The 22,901-nt window shown below is 36.0% G+C and overlaps 1 protein-coding gene across 5 annotated transcripts; it reads right to left on the bottom strand.

Annotated features, from left to right (window-relative positions):
* Positions 1-800: 800 nt before the first annotated feature.
* Positions 801-22,290, bottom strand: ESD (esterase D). Of its 5 annotated transcripts, none has more exons than XM_060129322.1 (12): positions 22,211-22,290; positions 21,216-21,492; positions 18,976-19,024; positions 17,627-17,661; positions 16,636-16,710; positions 15,950-16,038; positions 13,558-13,656; positions 11,981-12,105; positions 10,808-10,927; positions 10,049-10,147; positions 7,919-8,086; positions 801-1,031 (listed from the first exon to the last, which is right to left on the bottom strand). In XM_060129322.1, the coding sequence occupies exons 4-12, from the start codon at positions 17,644-17,646 to the stop codon at positions 951-953; spliced, it is 876 nt and encodes a 291-aa protein (XP_059985305.1). In that variant the 5' UTR covers positions 17,647-17,661; positions 18,976-19,024; positions 21,216-21,492; positions 22,211-22,290; the 3' UTR covers positions 801-950. The 5 variants fall into 5 exon arrangements, with proteins under 5 accessions (XP_059985305.1, XP_059985306.1, XP_059985308.1 ...); XM_060129323.1 differs by having other exon boundaries at positions 21,418-21,492; positions 22,211-22,278; XM_060129325.1 differs by lacking the exon at positions 17,627-17,661.
* Between the last annotated feature and the right edge of the window lie 611 nt (positions 22,291-22,901).

Raw genomic sequence — 22,901 nt, 5'->3', positions numbered from 1 at the left:
AATGTATAACTTTTGTGCTCTTTTAACAGAAAAATATATTTCTTTTAAAACAACCAGGGGACTTCCCTGGCGGTCCAGTGATTAGGACACGGTGCTTTCACTGCTGAGGTCCCAGGTTCATTCCCTGGTCATTGGGAGTGTCCATTTAAGTTTTTAAGGAACACACTTCGGTATTTACGAGTTCTTGGCAAGCTCATCAAGCTAAATTTCTGCATGTGACTAAAGGAAAATATCTTCTACAGTAACATATGAAACAAGTTTCCTTATCTAACTATTTCAGATTGAATCTGGTATTTAATTCCTGTCTCTTGAGAGAGGTCCATAAACCAATGTCCACAAATCTATTTGACTCAACAGGTAAGAAAAGAAATATCATTGATTGGGCTCCGGAAATATGACTTCTAATCTTAGTTCTCGTACAAATAACTGTGTAATGATGGGGAATTCATTTAACCTTTCTGACCCTACTTGCTTATTCAACAACTAACAAATAGTTATTCAATTCAATGACTACTAGAAGCGCGCCAAGTGGCTGCTAGACACTAGGTGTGTAACAATGAACAGGAAGAAGACAGGCCACGCCTTCAGAGGCTTAAAGTCTGGAAAGGTGAGGAGTTTAGGCTAAACTACCTTTAAACTCTCTGTTCCAGAGTTAGCATTTAATGATTTCAATGGGATTATAGTCATATTCTGTGTCCTGAGGTCAACACAACAATGATTTCCAAATTACCTCGAGAAAACTGTGAAGTATTAAATATTTCCCATGTGAACACTGGTAAGGTAACTTTTTAAATCAGAAGCAGGTTTGATATATTTATTTAGAGGGTGATTCAACTACAGAATGAAGCATTTTTGGCACTACAAAATCCAATGTTTTAAAATCTTTTTTCCTTGCCAGACTGTTTAGTACAATTTTATCATCCTGAAGAGATTCTCTTATCCGAAGCTTTTCAAGCATTCAGGTATTTTGCATGATGTCTGATGTGATCGGTAATAAAGGTTGCAATGAAGTAGTAGCTATGATCATAACCCTAGAAGACAAAATAGAGATAAGACATTTATCTACTATTCAGAAAAATCGATATTACGTACATTAAATATATCTTGCATGTCACTTAATTTGCTTATAAATAATCAAACTACCACAACATGTGGAAGGTTTATAATCAAAGTAAAGCTTATTACACTTGTACTTCAACATTTTCACTGAAAAAAGAGTAGCTGAAAAAAGTTTCAACTCACAAAAGCAATGCACCACCCTCAATAAGGGAATGTTAAGATACAAAATAAGCACACGTAAACAATACAGAAAGAACATGAAGAACGCCCAAATGCCCTATCACTGGGAAGTTAAACACAGCCATCATAAATCACGTTAAGAATTCGACCTCCTGCACGGTAAAAGCATATTGTACCTTTATCTGAGGAAAAAGGAATAATTCATTACACTCTGACATCCCTCAGCAATAAATCAAACTGGGTAAAAAGTCAGTAAACTTTTGAAAACTACCATGAAGCAGAGAGAAAATGTGCCAAGTAGTTGAGTTGAAACAGATTTCTATCTGGTCAAATAAAATCCTTGATAGGTAATCAATGGTAAATGGAGAGGCAATCCTTTCTCGGAGTGTCCTCTGAGTACAAAATAAGTAGCTCTCAAAGGAAAAAGAAAAGAAAAATAGGGTGGGAAGAATCAAAGAGTTAAAAACCAGATAATTTGGGGGACAGCCCTTACCTTGCCAAAACACAATTAAAATACAGAATAGAATAATCTGAGAAAGCTGAAAGTCTAAGATCGAGCGAATGGTCTCTGATGGGAGGAAAATGGAATTTTTCTAAGCACTTAAGAAACAAAAAAAACCTAATAAAAATATCACCTGGGTTTCAGGGAACAAGGTAAAGTCCCTAAGGTTTTGATGAATCAGTAAATGTTCTCTACCTCTTAGTTGGCAGGGGTATGCAGTGCATATCTTGGGAACAGCAGTTAATAAAGAGTTCTAGTTTAAAATCATCAAAGTAACTTAAAAGCAACCTGTCTTCTATTTTCAGTGCCCAAACTGTGGAAGTGAATCTCACATGAATGTTGTCAAAATTAAGGCTGAGCCGTGGAACTATTTGGTTTCACGTCTCTCGACGATCAGACCAGTCCCAGTTAAATTAGTTAAATTTAGAGCTGAAGGACAGTTTCTTACATAAAGGAGGTTAAAGAAAAGCATTTTCCACCATGGAATTCTTGAGTTGTTTAGAGGCTAAATATGCCCATGATTTTCAGGCCACAGAACCTGTGAAATATAGTACCGAGTACCCGCCATTTTTCACCGATGATAAGACGGATCTGACTGAAAACAGGTGTAGATGCCTCGAAACACTTGTTAACAGAGGTTCTAACGCGACTGACTATGCTGTATTTTCATGTTTAGTCGCACATATGTTCAGTGTGTTGCAGTTTCAGGCACACAGTGGGTAGCCACTATTATTATTGTTATTATTTATTATTATTATTATTTTATTAGAGAAGTCCCAGAGTAAACCAAAGTGACAATTTTGAGCTCTCAGGGGTGTATTGCAAGATAGCAGTGTATTTCACCTAAAATACAAAGCAAATGTCCTTCCACAATGATATTTAACTGAAGGTCTACCTTCATGAGAAAACAGAAAATGCCTATCATGAGGGACCAAGAAAGATTTTTTAAAATATCAACATAAAGGCAAGAGAATACATTTGAATTACTGCCATTCTGGTAGATACAAGACGTTTATATAATTAGAGCTGACTGTGTCATTCTTGATGAGTTTCAAGCTCTGCTGGTCAATATAATTAAATGGGGGTAGTAGCTCTCTTCATCGAATTCTTTGAATTGGTTTGTATGTTAAGCAGCTTGTGTAACTACGTTCATTTAGTGACACTTGAAAGGGCCTTCCTTTCCTCTTCTACCTCACACTTGAAATGGAAAAATCCTTGGTAGCAAAACTCTTAGAGTATAAAAATAAACGAACTCATTCTTTTATTCTTTGCTCAGTTCTCAAAAAAAGAAGCAGTGCTTCAGCGGCTACGATGAACATTTATTCTAACAGGCAGTACTTTCCTACATATTTTCCAGACCCAATTAGCAAAGCTCAGATATGAATTCCCGAGTTATGAAGTCTCTTCAGAGTACAAAGAAGAAGACGGCTGAAAGCTGCTCTTTTGTTTATTCAATAAGCACTTCCTGAGGGTTTATGTGCCAGGTAATTGTGCTAAGCATGGCGATACAGATGAGTGAGAGAGCCCTGCACTTCTAGAATTCTGTGCCATGTTTACACTCTTCTCTAACAGGCAGGCACAGAGACCAAAACAACCTCTGAATCTTCAAAAAGGGCCTGAGACTTGAGAAGTTACTATAGCCTTGCTTCAATGTTGGTTTCTGGAAGTTTCCATTAGGTTTGAAACTGAAAATGTTTCTTCACTATATTACTTCAGTAACTGATAATAAGACATACTAGGCCTTTCCTCTTCAGACTAAGACTTGATCTGTGTATACTGGCTATCAGAATTCTGCTACCTTGTGCATTTTCAATTTAGATTCACTGAAGCAAAAATAGAAAAAGAAAAAATTATGAAGTATAATAAAAACCAAATTAATATCCCTATAGACTACACTTCCCCCTCAATTTTTTTTGACAGTTGATAGAAATGTAGATTGTGAGCATTTAACACCATTAAAAAGAGGAAAATGAATGAAGTTGGGTAAACCATGTACATGATTGCAATAATTTTTTTTTCCTCCCTAGATCACTCATTTATATTACCCACTATTATTTTCAGCTTATTTAATCCATCACAGCTCCCACTTCATAAAGAAATACAGATCAACTGTACTTATAACCAAGTGCCCTCAGACCTGAGGTAATCTGAAGTCAACGGAAGTTGGCTTGAAAATCTGAAAAGTTGCTTCCCTGGAGCCAGTGCCCAGGTATGTCCGTTCAGTTGCTCATTCAGTTACAACAACCCTAAACATAATCTGCTTGAGACTGTGTAGTTCACTTTTAACCTGTCCATGCTGGAAGGAAAGTGAACAGAAAATTGTGCCTGAGCTAAAAACTGTGACTGATGATTTCAATACTTTCTCACTTTTTTTTTTTTTTAAAGAATTGAATGCTTTGTACTGACTCTTCATTAAGTACAGACAACTGCGTTTTTCAGTTGCTTGGGATTTAGTCATTTTAGAAATAAGTTGATTTATTTTCTGCCCCCAAGAATTTCATCAGTGTTCTAACTCTGTTGTTTTTATAACAAACTCTAGAGATTTTTCAGTCTTTGTTGGCAGGATGAAACTTGGTTGTTGGTGGTAACAATGAAATTTCCTGGCACAGACACAAGGGAAGCAGAAGAGGCAACAACACCACTAGAGCCAAGGAGTTAACGTCATTTGGAAAAAACATGCTTTGTCACATCACTTAGAGTAATAGTTAATATAAACATACTATTATGTTTATAATCAAATTTATCAAGGTTGATTATTGATCTAAAACATGTAATTCTGATGATAAATGTTCAAATTAATCTAAAAAAATCTATTTCTATGTGATGGATACCCACAAACAAGGTATACATAATGTATTGGTTTTGGACATATTTTCCCACATGATATATATATTGTTTACATGTTAGAAATAGCAAGGAGATTAAAAGGACATCAGGGAGATTGCTAAGATCTGCTGCATGAGTTAGACAAGTAGCAGCTTATGCACAGCTTCCCCTACGTTAGCTCTAATTCCATCCCTTGGCTCTTCAGGAGTACTGCTTTGCCTTGCTTTGGAATGGTTAGACAGATGAAAGGAGGATAGTATTTGCAATCAGACGACCTTGCTTCCAGGCCTGGTTCCACCATAAACTAGCTGTGTGACCTTAGATAAGTAGGTTACTTTTCTAAACTTGTCTCCTCATCTGTAAAACAGATGGCCAGGAGTCATGCATGAAAACCCATAGCAAATGTCATACTTAATGGTAAAATACTGAAAGCTTTTCCTCTAAGATCGGGAATAAGACAGGATGCCCACTTTTATCACTTCTATTCAACATAGTACTGGCAGTTCTAGCCAGAGCAATTTGCAAGAAAAAGAAAGGCATCCAAATTGGAAAGGAAGAGGTAAAATTATCTCTGTCCATAAATAATATGATCTTGTATGTAGAAAACCCTGAACTGTTAGAGCTAATAATTCAGCAAAAGTAGCAGGATAAAAAGTCAAACACAAAAATCAGTTGCATTTCTATATTCTAAAAATGAACAATCTGAAAAGAAAATTATGAAAACAACTCCATTTACAACAGCATCAGAAAGAATACAATACTTAGGAATTAACCAAGAAGATGAGCTACTTGTACAGTGAATAAATCACTGCTGAAAGAAATTAAAGAAGACACAATAGATGGAAACACATCCCATGTTCATGGTCTGTTAAGGTGTCAAGACTACCCAAAGCAATGTATAGATTCAATGCAATCCCTATCAAAATTCCAAAGGCAATTTTTGCAGCAACAGGAAAAACCACCCTAAAATTCAAGTGGAATCTCAAGGGAGCCCAAAGAGCCAAAACAATCTTGGAAAAAGAAGAAAAAAACCTGAGAACTCATGCTTCCAGATTTCAAATTTTTCTACAAAGCTACAGTAATCAAAAAGTGTGGTAACTGGTATAAAGACAGACATATAGACCAATGGAATAGAATAGAGCGCCCATAAATAAACCCTGGAATATATGGTCAAATGATTTTTGACAAGAGTGTTAAGCCATTCAATGGCAAAAGGATAGTTTTTTCAACAAATGATGCTGGAATCCACGTGCAAAAAAATGAAGTTGAATCCTTACCTAACACCATATTCAAAAATTAACTCAAATTGGATTAAAGACTAAATGTAGGTCCTAAAGCTATAAACTAACTATAAAACTCTTAGAAGAAAACATAGAACAAAAGCTTCATGACAATGGACTTGGCAGTGGTTTCTTGGATACGACACCAAAGGGACATGCAACAAAATAAAACATAGTCAAATTGGACTTCGTGAACATTAAAATATTTTGTGCATCAAAATACAACATCAACAGGGTAAAAAGGTAACCCACAGAATGGGAGAAAAATATCTGCAAATCATTTATCTGATAAGGGATTAGCATCCACAATACACAAAGAACTCATAAAACTCAATACAAATAGCATTCAATACAAAAAGCAACCCAATGAAAAAATGGGCAAAGGACTGGAAGAGACATTTCTCAAAAGATATACAAATGGCCAATAAGCACGGAAAGATGCTCAACATCAGTAATCATTAGGGAAATTTAAATCAAAACCACATTACCACCTCACAGCCACCGGGATGGCTACTATCCAGGAAAAAAAAAAAGAAAAGACGTGTTGGGGAGGAGGTGCAGAAACTGGAACCCTTGTGCACTGCTGGTGGGACTGCAAAGTGGTGCAGCCACTCTGGAGAACAGTAGGGAGGGCCCTCAAACAACTAAGAATAGAACTACCATATGACCCAGCAATCCCACTTCTGGGTATATAACCGAAAGAACTAAGAGCAGAATCCTGAGAGATATTTGTACACCCATGTTTACAGCAGCATTATTCATAATAGCTAAGACTTGGAAGCAACTTAAGTGGTCCACTGACAGACGAACGGATAAGCAAAATTTGGTATATGCACACAATGAAGAGCCTTAAAAAGGAAGGAAATTCTGGCACGTGAGACATGGATGAACCTTAAGAGGACTGTGCTACGTGAAATAAGCTAGTCACAAAAAGACAAACACTGTATGATTCCACTTATATGAGATCCTCATAGTAGTAAGAGAGACAGAAAGTAACATGGTGGTTGCCAAGGGCTGGGGGCAGGGAGAAATGGGGAGTCGGTATTTAATGGGAACAGAGTTTCAATTTTACAAGATGAAAAGAATCGTGGAGATGAATGGTGGTGATAGCTGTATGACATTATGAATGTATTTAATACCACTGAAGTGTTCACTTAAAAATAGCTAAGGTGGTAAATTTTATGTGGTATTGTGGTATTTTACCACAACAAAAAAAAAAGTTGAAAAAAACCCAAACAGGTGGATAGGCTAGGAATGGTCTCTCATCTGGTCATATAAGGTTAAAATGAGCTAATGCTGTGAAAACATTTTTGTAAACTGAAATATACCACATTACACATTGATCTAGATTTATCTGAACACTTATCATTATATGTTTTAGATCAATGTGCCTGACATATTACCCTTAAACACGAATAAAAATGTTTAAAAAAATCACAACCATGTATAATTTTCAGTGTTCACTTTTCATCCTGAAATAAAAATTTTGTTTTTATTATGTTCTGAAGCTTATGAATACATAATTTAAAAAAAATAAAGGTAGAATTTCTTTAATTATAGCTGTATTAGCATAGAGTTAGGTGAGCAGTGAATAGTCAAAAGTATTTTAGTCAAGGAAAATTTGCGAACCAATTGAAATTCAGTAATTATTCTTAAACAACTAGCAAGTAGCACAACAAATAGATTAGCACCTAACTCAAGAGTAATGAAGGTGGAAGCTTGTCCTTTTATTTTACTGCAACAATAGTCGCATGTGTCAAGAAAGATATACCCGATAACGTTGACAATTAAGTACTATTCAAGCGTTAAATTCGTGTTATTTACTGATTTTACAGTGGGACAGAAAATTGTAAATACTTTTCACTGTCAAAACCTTTCCTATTTCTATGGAATTTGGTCTTAGATATCAGTAACTTAATAGGAAGGCTTTCACTTTAAATGTCTTATTATAATTAAAAAATACCTTACTAGAGGTAGCTTTTCAAATTCTAAAATAAAATTAAGAAAGTACTATGGAATCTTGTTTTTTTTATAGTTAATTTAGAACAAGCTAAGGTTTCCTAGTACTTGCCTCTTGTAATCTGAAAACAACAGGGATTTTCTTTTCTGTACAGGCAGCTATGAAGTTATCAGGTAGTAGCTGTCCATCTGAAAGGAACTGGTCATCTTTTCCTTGATCAATTAGTATATCCAGCTGAGTACCTGGGCAGGCCTTCACAAGATGGGTAGCATCATAAGCCTATAAAAAGGGGAGAAATAATGAAAAATAAATTTGGAAGTGCCCAGAAAGATATTCTGCAGAATACCCTATACTAGAACTGAATAGAAATTTAAAGTCATTTCAGCTCTAAGGCTGATTAAATTGAAAATATGCTTTTAAGTTGGCTTGTCTGGTTTTTATTTACAGCCTTCAGAATTCTATCCTCAGTTACAGCTTCTTCCCTACTTTCAACCAGTCCTAGACCAACAGCAAGAATTCTATATCTCAAGTATTCTTCATAGTATATAGCCTTTTTTCTTCCAAACCTTTAAGGTTTAATCACCTCTCAACTCCAAGAAAACCAATTTGTTTTCTTTGTAAATCCTTTTACAAATGGACTATTTCTTCTAACTCCATTATCTTTTTCTATTTCCAAATATTCTCTTTTTCAAATAAATAGTCTATTTTTTGTCCCTATTTTTGACTAATTCCAGACATAAATCTCTCTTTTGCTATCTGCTGAACGGCACCAAATGTCTACTATCTCCAGGAACTTTCAGAAAGACTTGATTTGAACAATCTGAATCATATCAACAACTCAAATTTATTATGTGAGGAGCTGCCGCTAGTTACAATTTTCTGTTTTACCATCCATCTTTAAATATTGATTATTCATGTATCTTCACTAATGACAACTTTTATGCATTGATCAAGACACACAAAAACCAAAAGATTTCCCCTTCTAAAGTAGCATGCTTTTTAAGACTTGCTTTTTTTAATCTTAAAAGGAGAGGGTGGAAGGACACCTATAAAGTCCAACTAGTTCTAAGTTCCACGATTTCATAATTCTGCATGGCCTCCTTATTCCAAGAGTAAATTAAATAATAGCCTAAACACTGCATAATTAAAATAGTAAAATCTACTGCCATTTGGAGAAAAATGATACAGATTCCTTTATAGGGTACCTCTCCCCTACTTCTCCCAATCAGTTGGTCTTTTACTCAAAACTTCTATTAGACCATAAGGCCCCTGTGGACAGGAAAGGGTCATCACCTTCTTGACATAAGATCTCAAAACCCCACACAAACTCTGCACATGGTGAGGACTCAAAACACTGAGGCACAAGCACTGTCAATGCACTGTCCCCAAAGTAACTAATAGTAATAATTTTCAGCATTCTTCCAATATAATAAAAATCTAAGCCTAAGCAAAACAAAACTCTAATGACTAAAAGATTAACCTTCCAATTTGTCAGAATTTCAATGACCAATCTTAAATAAAATAGGGGTCCATGTGTAAATGACTTTGAATATACAGCAATAAGACAAAAAAGTTTTTTTCCCACTCGATGATTTTCTACTTGCTAACATGCACATGATGATGAGTTCACCTGCAAAATATTCAAACTCTTGGTGGAGTTTTCAAATAGCCCATTTCTGTACAAGAGCAAATCAGTCTCAGGAAAAAAGGGCCATTTTTACCATTTTTATTTTCATTTAGAAGCATCTGCTCCTATGCTTGAAAAAGCAATCATACTGTTGGAAATATTCTCATAAATGTATATTACATATACAATATCTATTTTTAAAAGCTTTTAAGTCTAGAATTTAAAATCCAATCTGAGAGATGCTAGACTTTGAAACAGATACACAAAATAAAAAGCCAGGCCTCGTAGCTCTTATCATACAATTAAGCACACAGTTAATATGAGGTAAGTCTAAATTTAGTAATATGGGGTATTTTTTGTAATGTTAATTTAGAAAATAAACATATAAATGAATCATTAGCAGAAAAAAAATGTAGCCGCAGAATATCTGCCATAATTCAATGCAATTGAAATATTGTTCTGTTGTTGTTGTTATATGTATACACTTTAGTTAATTATTTTTTGCTCTGAATCCTTAACTTGAGTAAGTTAAGAATATAACGTCTGTAGTGTGTAGCTTTTTAACAAATTTGAAAACTTAAGAATGAGTATGAAGACCGCCATCCAGTACCTACCTCCCATTTACTTTGATCTGTTCCCAAATATCCACTAAAGGCTTTTTTGCCCCAAGGACAGAGCACTGGGTTGCAAATTGGAGCAAATGCTGACACAGACTTCAGAAACAAACAAACAAAAAAATTAAAAACAAGTTTTATTTTGCTAAATTGAATATGAACAGGTATTTACAACTTGCTTAAAAACTCTGACTTGCCATGAAAATCCCTGTGAACAATTTTCCTTTTGCTATATTATGGGCTTAGATTATATGCCTCTCCAAGATACCACATCCTTTGTGTGTTCTATTAAAAGAGCTACATTTTCATTAAATAAGGCACAAATGAAAGTTTATGTTCAGCGTTTCTACTCATTTTTTCCACTTAAAACAGTGGAAAATCAAAGTCAACTTTACAAGAATATTCCCGGTAAAAGTAAATGATAACATACGGTCACTATAACATTAATCAATAATAACTTTTAGGGAAAAAAAGCCTAGAAAACTATAGTTTGAATAGAAGCAATGAAAACTGCTTTATAATACCTCTAATAGACCAATGAGAAACCACTGGGATAAAATTCCTATACTTCTGATTCTGTAGCATGTATTGTGTGGTCAAATTTAATGCTCTTTCCCCACAAACCCCTTGAAATTCCCAAGACTAGAAAAGTTTAGTCCCAATACTAAAACAACAGTATCTTAATTTCAATCTTTGAAAGTTCCTAATATTATACTATTCACGAGAAATATCTGTCACTAGAAGCTTAGGTAATCTTACTTTGTATTTTCCAGGATTCTTCAAAGCACAAATCAGAGCTCCATGGCCCCCCATGGAGTGGCCAAAAATAGACATCCTTTGGGGATCCACTGGAAAATTGGTATTTATGAGTTGTGGAAGCTAGAGAGAATTTAATAGTGGGACAAGAGATATGACAAATAAATTTAGACTTTTTCAAAGTCATCTAAAATAATCAATACTTCCAAATTCACAGTCTTAAAATGGTTCACACTAGTAAAGATTAAAAAAAAAGTCAGATAGACAATGATCATTAATATATCACTGGCGAATATACGTTACATCTTCCTTAGAAAGCGACTTTAAGAAGATAATGCAGAAAGAAACTTTAAAATGCAAACTTTTGATCTAGTAATTTCACTTCCTGGAATCTCTTCTAAGGGAAAAGTCCTTATGGGTAAAAAATTATAAACAAAGATAATCAATGCAGTAATACGTATTATGGTAAAAAAAATATGTAAATATATAAATAGCCTCCATTAGAAAAAAGTAAATCACAGCATATAACAGAATATTATACAATTATTAAAATTATGTTACAAATAGATCAGAATATTAGAAAATATTTACTTTATATAACTAAAAAAAGAACAAGATAAAAATGTTTTACTTTTATATAAAAACTAGTCATAAAAAAATGTCTGGAATATATGAAAATATAGTTGTTTGGGGTGACAGAATTATGGGTGATTAAAATTTTATATTATCGTTTCTGAGTTTCTATGATGTGCACATTAACAATTAAAATCATAGAAAAATGCATAAACTGCACACACATATTATTAATAGAAGCAATGCTTTACCACTTACCTTTTTGATTTTAATCACTATGAAATATGTCTGGATGAACCAGCTGCCAGAAAATACAGTTTTTTCATATACTATTTTCTTTGTATAACCTGGGTAGTGTATACAGGTGTCAATATAATTATTAAACTCTTCAAAATTGTACTTAGTGTTCATTTAAATTGCAGAAAATAGTACTATAGTACTTGTAAACTTTGGAATTTTTACCAAGATAATTAATAAATATGTACCCAATAGATTCAACAATACCATACCCTAGTTTAAAATTCTCGGGACTAGAAGGACTTTGTGTCCCAAATCAAACTTTTGGCAGTCATCAACTAATAATTACACTGTAAATTAAATTACCTCCTCCGTTACATACGAGTACATTCTGTAGTTAGTTTTCCAAGGATCTTCAGTAGCATCCACATAAAATCCAGCCCCAGTGCCGAAGTCCCAGGTCTCATCTTCTCCTTTAATATTGCAGCCACCTGCAATAGGAAATAATCTTGTGGTTTCATCTACTCTGTAGTAATGGCCCATGTTTAATAACACACTTTAAAATGAACCTGAAATTTCACTTGCATTAGAGCTGTTCACCAAGTATTGTGGGCTCTCTGCATTTTGGGGCACATACTTCCTTGCCCCCTTGAGTGGGGTCATGTGACTAGTTCTAGCCAATGAGGCAAGAGAGGGAACGGCCCTCCAGGCTGAGGTATTCACTGGCTTTCTTCACTGATGAAGCTCCCTCCTATGTATTCTGAACATATCTTTCCTCACTCTGTTTTACCTGTCAAAGGGCTTATACTCTCTTTTTATCTTTCAGAAATGCGTTAAGATTCCTTCTCTGATGCCCCTCCTCATTACCAACACTTCTTTACTTCTCTGTACCACTGTGATCTTAGAAGGGAAGGGGAACAAATGCTTGTGCTCAATTCACTATTTTGAACTGAAGATGTCTCCTTATGTACTTGGGAATCATTCCATCACGTTTCCCCTATTTACCCATCCCCCAATGGGATTTTCTTATATTCTATTTTAACTAATTATGTTTTATTTTATATCCTTGCATACAGTTAAAAAGCCAACCACTGGGATTCTGAATAAAATTATAGTGATACGTAATTTGATGGAAATGACCTCTTCATAATAGTCAGTCTACCCATCCAGGAACATGACATTCTTCCACTTACAACAGTTAGGAAATTTTATGTTTTTTTAAAAAATAAATCTTCATACTTTAAAAGTTTATTCCAAGGCATTTTATATTTTTGATGCTCTTCTGAATTAAACATTTTATTACATTTCCTGTGACACGTCTTACTTTTACATAATATGGATTGTGAAAGGAAATGCATTACTTTCAAGGCCAGCCATTCAACTTCCAGATAGTTTTAGCTACCATTTAAATTCCATTTCCTGACTCTTCTAGGGTCCCAAAACAAGTTTCAACTATCTGATGGATTGAATTCTCAAATATTTGATATTCTCATTTCTCTAATGTAAACATTATAATCATTTATATTAAAACTAATACTTGTTTAACTGTACGACTATTTGATGACTAACAGAAATGAGAAAAGATAATTACCACGTGACAAGGCAGTTTACCCAAGGAATAAAAAAATTATTTCCTATGCATTGTAGGTTATTTTGGCACTAGTGCCAATGTGATACATTATTAATTGAGTTGCTCAGTCTCTGTTTTAAAGTGCTTTAGTGTCTTAATCTGTAAAATGGGAATAGCAAAACTGTCTCCTCTCATAAGAGTGACGTTATGAGTAAAATTCAGTGAGGAAAATGTACAGCATGGTATTTTAGAGTCATGATGTTGCTTGAAAGATTAATAAATAGCAAAAATATGAAATGAATTGTGCATTATTATAACTTAAGTCTTAAAGATTTATATTTTTACAAAGGACCTCTGGAACAAGAACACTTACGAGGGCTGGTATCTGGAGCAATGACGACAAGGCCATGTTCCGAGGCAGCTTGATGATAACCAGATTTTGATATAAAATTTTGTTCTGTGCAAGTTAAACCTAAAGATAAAAAATATTGTTATCTCATGATATGCTGTGAGTTTATAAGCTTTAATCTTCTTATAACACAGAAAACAAGCTCACTTATTAAAAAGTTTTTTGTTTGTTTGTTTTAAGAAATAATGCTGAAAAAGACACTAAAGTTTCCCTTCTCATAAAATACGTAACAGTATTAATCCAAGAACTGTCTTAGGTTAAATGCTCCCATAGCTGTCCTTTGAAAGTCACTCACTAAAATTTCAATTACTGAAATCCTTTGGACCAGGTGTGTTTGGGAATTTAGAATTATTCAAACTGTAGAATGGCAATATGGCGCATTAAACAAATGTTATTACAACCCTAATGGTGTGTTATTCTTTTAACAAGAGATATGACTGCAGTAGCTCTCACCAGAAACAAAAGGTAAAAAGAACAGGAGAAAAGAATGAATACAGCTTTGGACCATGAATCAGAAAACTTGTTCACTCTTTTATGTGACCCTGGGTAATATATAATTTCCCTGGTACTATAGAACAGTTTCCTATTCTACAGGTTACACGATTTCTAAGAGCATCTTTAGCTACAGAATACGATGTTTCTAAAACAAACATGTAATGTGTTGTTGCTTTTGGCAATACCCTGCTCTTCTAGCAAAATTGGTTTGCTTTTTCCAACCAAAGAAGTTAGTTGTTGAGTTAAAACTAGATAGGCACATCAGAAAGTCTACAAACAATAAATGCTGGAGAGGGTGTGGAGAAAAGGGAACCCTCTTGCACTGTTGGTGGGAATGTAAATTGATACAGCCACTATGGAGAACAGTATGGAGGTTCCTTAAAAAACTAAAAATAGAATTACCATATGACCCAGCAATCCCACTACTGGGCATATACCCTAAGAAAATCATAATTCAAAAAGAGTCATGTACCACAATGTTCATTGCAGCACTATTTACAATAGCCAGGACATGGAAGCAACCTAAGTGTCCATTGACAGATGAATGGATAAAGAAGATGTGGCACATATACACGATGGAATATTACTCAGCCATAAAAAGAAATGAAGTTGAGTTATTTGTAGTGAGGTGGATGGACCTAAAGTCTGTCATACAGAGTGAAGTAAGTCAGAAAGAGAAAAACAAATAACGTATGCTAACACATATATATGGAATCTTAAAAAAAAAAAAAAAAGAATGGTTCTGAAGAACCTAGGGGCAGGACAGGAATAAAGACGCAGATGTAGAGAATGGATCTGAGGACACAGGGACGGGGAAGGGTAAACTGGGACGAAGTGAGAGAGTGGCATGGACATATATACACTACCAAATGTAAAACAGATAGCTAGTGGGAAGCAGCCGCATAGCACAGGGAGATCAGCTTGGTGGTTTGTGACCACCTAGAGGGGTGGGATAGGGAGGGTGGGAAGGAGATGCAAGAGGGAGGGGATATGGGGATATATGTATACATATAGCTGATTCACTTTGTGATACAGCAGAAACTAACACACCATTGTAAAGCAATTATACTCCAATAAAGATGTTAAAAAAAAAACTAGGTAGGCACTTAGTTTTTACCTCTTAAAATGAAATACTATTCTCATTTTTAAAGACTGGTATTTGGGGCATATCTTTGAGGAAACATACATAAGGGAGGATTTAAATCAAAGTTATAAGAAGCAATTTTAAAGAAACAAAAATAGAACACTATGACATAATTTGGTTTCTATGAGTCTCTTATAATGTCTGCTTCTAAAGATGAAGTGCCAATGTCTTGTGAAAGAAAAGTTAGCACAGAGGTTCAGAATTACTCTCTCACAATCCATTCAAGAATCTTCAACATTCACCTCTGATTAAGAAGCATTAGTATTCTTTTGTGATGTTCCAGATTGTGGCCAGAGAAGGTGAGTCCAATTAAAATATTTCCGAGAGCACTGCAAGAAGTTACTTGGCTGTGGTTTCTAATTAGCATATCACAGGTGTCCTGGTTTTACCTAATACTGTTCTATTTGAGTGGTAAAGTCTCTAAGAAACGCTTGAGTAGGTACAAAGTAAATAACTTTTCTAAGCTCTTGTCACTGAGTCTAGAACTTTATATTCTCTGCTGAATTACTTGGTCTAATTGAAAAAGAAGTATAATAAATGTAATTCAGTAGGTCTGAAATTATTCTTGGGATAAAGTAAGAGTAGACTATGACAGGCTCCTAAAGTCTTTTATAAATGGTTCAGAAGGCACACCAATAAGTAAAGATTAAAGAATAAGATTAGCTAGTTAAAAAGAAAAAGAAACTCCTTTATAAAACTCAAATGCAGAACACTTACCAGACAGCCAATATAGTGCAGGGCATTTTCCAGTTTCTGCCTTTGGCGGTAAATAGATAGCAAATTTCATTTTGCATTTCAGTTCAACACTGTAATTTTAACAGTCATACATACAAAAAAAATCAGTTGCCCTGATTGTCATCAGTCAAGAAAGAAACATAAAATAAGTGATTTAATGTCCAAAATAAGTGATTCCACCAACATTTAAGGAATATACCATAGCCCTTAAAGAACGAATGAGGCCTATTTAGCATACTGATCTATTGATATTAACCAAACAGCCTATGCTGTGCACGGTACACAGTCATTCTGAGCAGGCTGAATTCAAAGAATAAATGTAACACCCTCAATGCAGCACTAAAATTATTAAAAGAAAAACTGTTTCTAAAGAGATATATGAAATAGTAAATCAGCTTTTATAAAAAATGAATTCTAAAGCTCTTAAACTACATGTTTGTTCATGGGCACTGAAATGCATCACGTCCTTAATTTGCTTTTTATCACTAAGAGTTTATTACCATCACCAATATCAAAACTAGATAAGATAAAGCTGATAAAAATCACAGGTATTTTCTACAGGTAAACAGTAATTCAGGCAACAGTGATCTTTCATGGGCTTATTTAAAGAATCAAATAGACGGAAGCAGAATTAGAGATATCTAAAATTGTATCTTCTTAGTAGTTACCTGTCATGTTCAAAAACTTTCTGCAATCCCCCAAAGCACTTGTTGCTGGAAATCTGTTTCAACGCCATTCTTCTCCTATTAGTGAAGATTAATCTCATTAATTTCTAGAGAATCAGTTCCTAAAAAATTTGAAACAAAACTAACTGTTTTGGGGATAAATTATCTAAACATGCAACTGTCTGCCACCCTGAATTTTTTTCACATGCTACTTTCCTCTCATAAACAATATTATGAAACTGACTAATTTTGATACATACACTTACACTTGGTACTCACTTTAGGAAACTTTAGTACTTTGGAATGTCATTACTAATTTATTAACAAGCTTTTTTGTCTGTATGACTGTGGACTGCCCCAAATTCTTTTTATTTTTATTTACTTTTTTGGCTGTGCGCGTGGCATGTGGGATCTTAGCTCCCCAATGAGGGATCAAACCCATGCCCCCTGCAATGGACGCGCAGAGTCTTAACCACTGGACTGCCAGGGAAGTCCCTTTCCTTTTTACTTTTTTCCAAATTCTTTTCAGAAAGAGGCAGAATATAAATGTAATTAACTTTAGCTTATAAGATTAAAAATTGTTAATAGTTTACCTGTTAACTGTAACAAGAGGCAATGGTATGACATTATGGTTGATATTAAAATGGGAGGAAAATGGTATAACAATAATGATTTTGATAATAATAACAGGTAACATTTACTGAACACAGTGTCACAGGCACTTTCCTACATGTTGAACGAGATCAAATTACTCATCCTAGGAGAGTGTTTCAGAGAAAGTGATATACAATTTTCAGATCAACATTTCTCCTTTTAAAACAAACCAGCAAGTAAAACAAAACTCTGTCCTGAGTGAATTAAAAGTACAGCTTGTCATGGGGAAATTTTGAAGTTTAGTACTTCTTTTCTCTCCAACACATCTTTAAATTTTCATAAATAATTTTAAACTTAAATGTTAAAATACCACACATTATTAATTTTTAATAATAAATACCCAAAAAACTGGAACACCATCTTTATGGTAAATACCTGTTGAGCAAAGAGAAACCAGACTGATTCTGACTTGTATCTCTCGAGGAAGGATTCCCTTCCCCTCCTTATTACAAATCACTAAATCGTACACACTAAATAAAAAATCCTCAGATACCAGGCACAGGTATTACCTCTCTGGTGGTCTTCTCAGTGAAATGTTCTACTGTACGCTAATCAGCTGTGGTGTTAAGGTTACTCTAAAAAGATACGTAGCAATAATCTTAGGAAGCTTATTTTGGAAACGCCTTTGCGAAATTCTAAATAAGATTAGTTTCAATCCTACGTTTAAGTAATCTCCTCAATAAATCCAAATACTGAGCTTTGCATTGGAAACGTGGGATGTGAACCAGAAAGTCTGACATCAGAGCCCCTACTCTCCTGCTATGCTTTCCTGCCTCCTGAGAGGGTTTTTAAATACTCACAAAAAAATTTTTTTTCAGAAAAGACTGACTAATTTTATAGCATTAGGGTATTACAATTATACACAGAGGTAGAATTACCTTCTATTCACAGGTGTATGCTTTTAACCTTTAAAAGACCAATTTTTAAACAAACTGCCCACAAAATGTTATTAATTACTGAATATTAACTTCAGCTATGACACTATCTTAAATAATGAATTAACAGAGATAGATGTATACTTTTAAAATATATACACATGAGACCAAGGAAAAAAATTTACCTGAATTATTCTTAAAGGAAATCCTATTTTTTTAGATCTAGCAGGGACTATGTCTGCTTTCCCAAAACATGGTACACTGAGCATATATCTAGTACGTGAGAGGTACCTAATAATTATTTGTTGAATTAATAAATAAATTTTTAACTTCTAACTACCAATTATGTGAAAGTTTTTTAAATTAGCTTATTCTTTACCTCTATTGTTTTTATACTTTCTTATTCATCTATTTTGGTAATCCGTAAGTAGTCTATTTCTTCTGCTCTTTGAATGTTCTTAATTAAAATCAAACACTTTCCATTGGGCCAGAGAAAACAAAGTTAAAATACTGTTTTTTAAATTGGTAGAATGAATTAATAAAAATAAAATCAAAGCTTTTAAAGTTTTTTTTCCCCCTAACTACCCATTTTAGGAACTATCTTCAATTGTCAATTAAGAAAGTTAGGCTCAATAAAAAATAAGACATAAGCTAAGAACTAGATATGATATACTATGATATAAGAAATGATATACTAGGTGATTACATTTTTCACTAAAATTTTTCTATGTAAAAAATAGCATATTTTAAACCAAGTTACTAGATTTTTCATTCAACTTCCAAAGTAATACATAAAAATAAAACTTTAATGTACCTGTCCAATTGCTACTTGCTTTTTTATCTGCACCAAAGGGTAGATGATCCTGAAAAAAAGATCAAATGGTGTAGAAATGGGACTTACTTTTCACAACAAAGGTTATACAGACATGTATAGTACACTACACATTCTCAACAGAGACATTTTCCTCTTGTGAGGTAGATGACTACCTACTCTGGGTATGGCAGTGTCAAAAGGGCAGCTGATGCGGCAGCACCATCGCTTTATCTTGGCCCATAATCTAAGTACCTTAACACCTATTTTGCCACAAGGCCTTGTGTTTGGTTAAAAACTTCTCCTGGAATAAGAGTCCTATGAAGAAAGTTTTTTTTTTCTTTTAAATAAATAGAAAAAGTTTTAGATTGTAATTTGAAAGTACGAGATACAGTCAACTGCTGAGAGTGAAGAAAACAGGAGTGGAGACCAGAAAAGCAGAGAAAGATAAAAAGAAACCTAGACTCATCAGCTAAGAGTTGTAGGTCAAACGTGTAATGCGGGGAGGATAAAGAAGGGAAGAGATGACGGCTTAAGGACTACTGGGCTGACTGGCTAGAAAGGATGAACTGGTGAGAAAACTGACTGGGCTTATGAATGATGGTGAAATTACTGATACACAGAAATAAACAAACAAATAAATAGAAATGTACGTAGTAGTGTGCACCAAACGACACCAAATGTGTCATTTGTCTGACACGTTTCATTTCGGTTCTAGAACATATTTTGGGGGAGAAACGAAGTTACAGAGTAGAATAGAATAATAAAAAACACCCTCCCCCAAGAAAAAACAAAAACAAAGGCAAAAAAAATTTCACAGTGCCAGTCTTCCTAGAAAGTCAACGAAATGTACATCAATATTCTTCAGAGAACAAAGTTTCTCTCAATGCATGGTACATGGAAAGCCAATGAGGTAAAAAGTATCAAAGTCATCTTTATTCACAAAGCATCCATTTCCCCAAAAGGTTAAACTGTCAAATCTTACTTTTCTTCCTTTTACTTATTGAAGTTAAGTGTTATTTATCTCCAGCAATCTGTGTTCTTTGTATTTCACCCATTCTTTCCTTCTTTCCATGAGCCTCAAAAGTTTTCTATCTATCTCTACCTGGGTTTTTGTTCTCATTCTCTCATGGACTTTGATCCATTTCTCCATCTGCAATGTGTCCCACCCCACTGGCTCTCAATGACCTACACAGGTCTTCCCAACATCACCCGATTATGGAACTGCTGACCATCACTTCCTTGTTCAAATTCTCTCCTCCATGAAAAAACAGGATTCCATTCCCTAAGTTTCCACTCTATTTTTGCGTTGAAACAATATAAATCTGCCTCTCTTGATTCAATCGTTCTCAGGCACTGGTGCCAGAATTTAAATTTCTTGCTGGACCCTTCTCACAGGATGTGCCACAGGCTAGTAAAACTCAACGCATCTAAAGTCAAGCTTCTGTCTCCTACCTTCAAACCAAGTGTTTCTATTCCTTTTTTTTGCTTCTCTTTTTCATCTATGCCTGTCTTGCCCAACCTACATTTGAAATGTCTTAAAGTTACCCCGTCTCTGAATTCCCACTGCCACCATCCTAATTATACACAAGAAATTAAATTTTCCTTCCTACTTTGTTTCCTTCTTGTGTGTCTCACTAAAATCAATCCTGCATTGGAGGCCTAGGGCTTTAATCCATTTAACTTACTGCTCAATGGATCCCTATACACGACATATCTTCAGGCCTAACATGGTCTACTTGGAATTACTAGTCATTTAAATTTATTTTTAATTTTATTTTAAAATTGTGATTAAAAAACACATAACATAAACTTTACTGTCTTAACCATTTTTAAGTGTATAGTTCAGTAGTGTTAAGCACATTGTCAATTTTAAAACATGGTTAGCTTGCCCACATTAACTAGCAGATGAAAAATGCTTGCCCACTTCCAGTATGCTGCTACAGGTGTCCAGAACTAATCCCACTCTGCTGTCAGGGCAGTAGTTGAAAACCAATAAGTCATTGAAATGGAAGATAGTGTCAATAATTATGCAATTTTTTAAAAGCTTGATGCCATTAAAACTTCACAAAATTGAAACTATGAACTGACAAAAAGGATGAACAGAACTCCATATATACTTTGGTCACATTATTAACTGTACTATGCATAATCGCTTTTCCTTCATAATTCACATGGCTTGTCCATACATGAATTTTTAATCCACCCTGGGGAAAAACATAGTACCCATGAACTCCAAGCACCTTAACTTAGCTCTCAAAATTGTCTTCAGTGGTCCCACAGTATTTTTCTGGCCTTGTTTTCTGTTATCTTAATTTAGTCAAACTCAATTATGTATAATTCTAGCATAGCCTGGATGTTTCTACTGGGTGCCAAGGTACAATGGTTTTAGAGCAGGTTGTGGAGCCAGACCCTCCAGGTTCAAATTCTGGCTTCACCACGTACTATACACGGTAGTTCTTTGGTAGTGGTCGTGACTTCGGGCAAACTATGTCATCTTTCTATGCCTCATTTCCCCATCTGTAAAGTAAGGATATTAAAAGGATCAGTTTGATAGGGTTGTTCCCGGGACTGAGTTAATTCACGTACTTCGAACACTGCTGGCCATGATACGCACACAGATGTTAGCTATTATTATTCTTGCAACCTCGAATGCTCTCCAAGGTCCGCGCAAATGCCATCGCCCTGACGACCCACTCACAGACGACCGCCAGACCCCTACACAACTGACAGCGCATTTACAAATACGATCAGCCTTCCAAAGTGCTTGCAAGCGTGTGCGGAGAAGCGGGATCCCCAGGTGCCCGGCCCCCTGACCCAGGCGCCCGTGGAGGCTGCGAACGCTTTGGGGTCTGTTTCCTCCATGAGCGAGGTACCCATCCACCTGACGCAGGAACAGCTACGCAAACGTAGTGGGGTATTTGATAAACCGGCAGATGCCCTCAGAGACCGCACGCCCGAGCGCCCCGAGTTACACATTCTTGGAAGCTCAATGAGGAAAAGGGATCCGGGAAGAGGCCGAGCCTCGGGACAAAGTCCTCGGCTCAGCGCCCCTCCCTCGGCCTCCTGCCACGGCTCCTCGCGCTCTGGGCCCGGGTCCGCGTTCTTCGCGATCGCACCCACGCGACTCGCCGCAGGCCTCAGCGTGCGCCCCGATCGGGCCCCGCCGTGTCACCGGGGCAGCACGAGACCCAGACGGGCCCAGGACATCCGGGCCTCTGTCCAGACCTAGTCTTACCTCGGGCCGCGTAGGGAAGTGGAGCAGCAGCCGTAAGGGAAAGGCGGGGCCTCATCATGGCCGCCAGGGCCACCGCCTCGGCCCCGCCCCTCTAGGGTCCGCCCCCTCTAGGCCCGCCCACTCCGGGATTCTAACTCCCGAGTCCCTTCTCCTCAGCCCCGCCCTTCATCGGCCCCGCCCCCCCACTGTCCCCGGCCCCCCACTGTCCCCGCCCCCTCCCTCGCCTGGCACTTCCCCGCAGCGCTTTGTGGGCGGCTCGTCCTTTACTTGACGCGAGTCCTACGTCAGGGAGCCGCCAGCCGCCTTGGCCCAGACTCTTACCAGCGGGCGCGGGATAAGGCCCAGCCTTGAATGAACGTGAGCTCTGGCCCCGCTTAACTCGTGGAAAATGTTTCCACGTAGTCTTTTGAAGTTATTTAGAAACCAGGACATAATTTCAAATCTCCTCCCCCTCGCCTCCCCAGTCGTTCCAGTTCACCTACTTGGTAGCTGGAGTGAAATAGGAGCCATTTAAAAATCTGTGCTGGAAACATAGTAGAAGCTTCCCCAGTGTCCTCTTTTCTCCCTTCTCTCAATGTTAGTTGAATTGAGCAATACAGTTGTTGGTTGCTGACTTACAACAGATGCTTGCCCTTTTGCTTCTGTTGCTTGATTTAACGAAATTGTTAGTGTACTTTGCCTGTTGAGAAAA

This window comes from Lagenorhynchus albirostris, chromosome 18 (genome assembly GCF_949774975.1).
Source record: "Lagenorhynchus albirostris chromosome 18, mLagAlb1.1, whole genome shotgun sequence".
Classification (NCBI taxonomy): Eukaryota; Metazoa; Chordata; class Mammalia; order Artiodactyla; family Delphinidae; genus Lagenorhynchus; species Lagenorhynchus albirostris.
The sequence above is the reverse complement of the archived record's forward strand: the minus strand, read 5'-3'. Positions and strand labels throughout refer to the sequence as shown.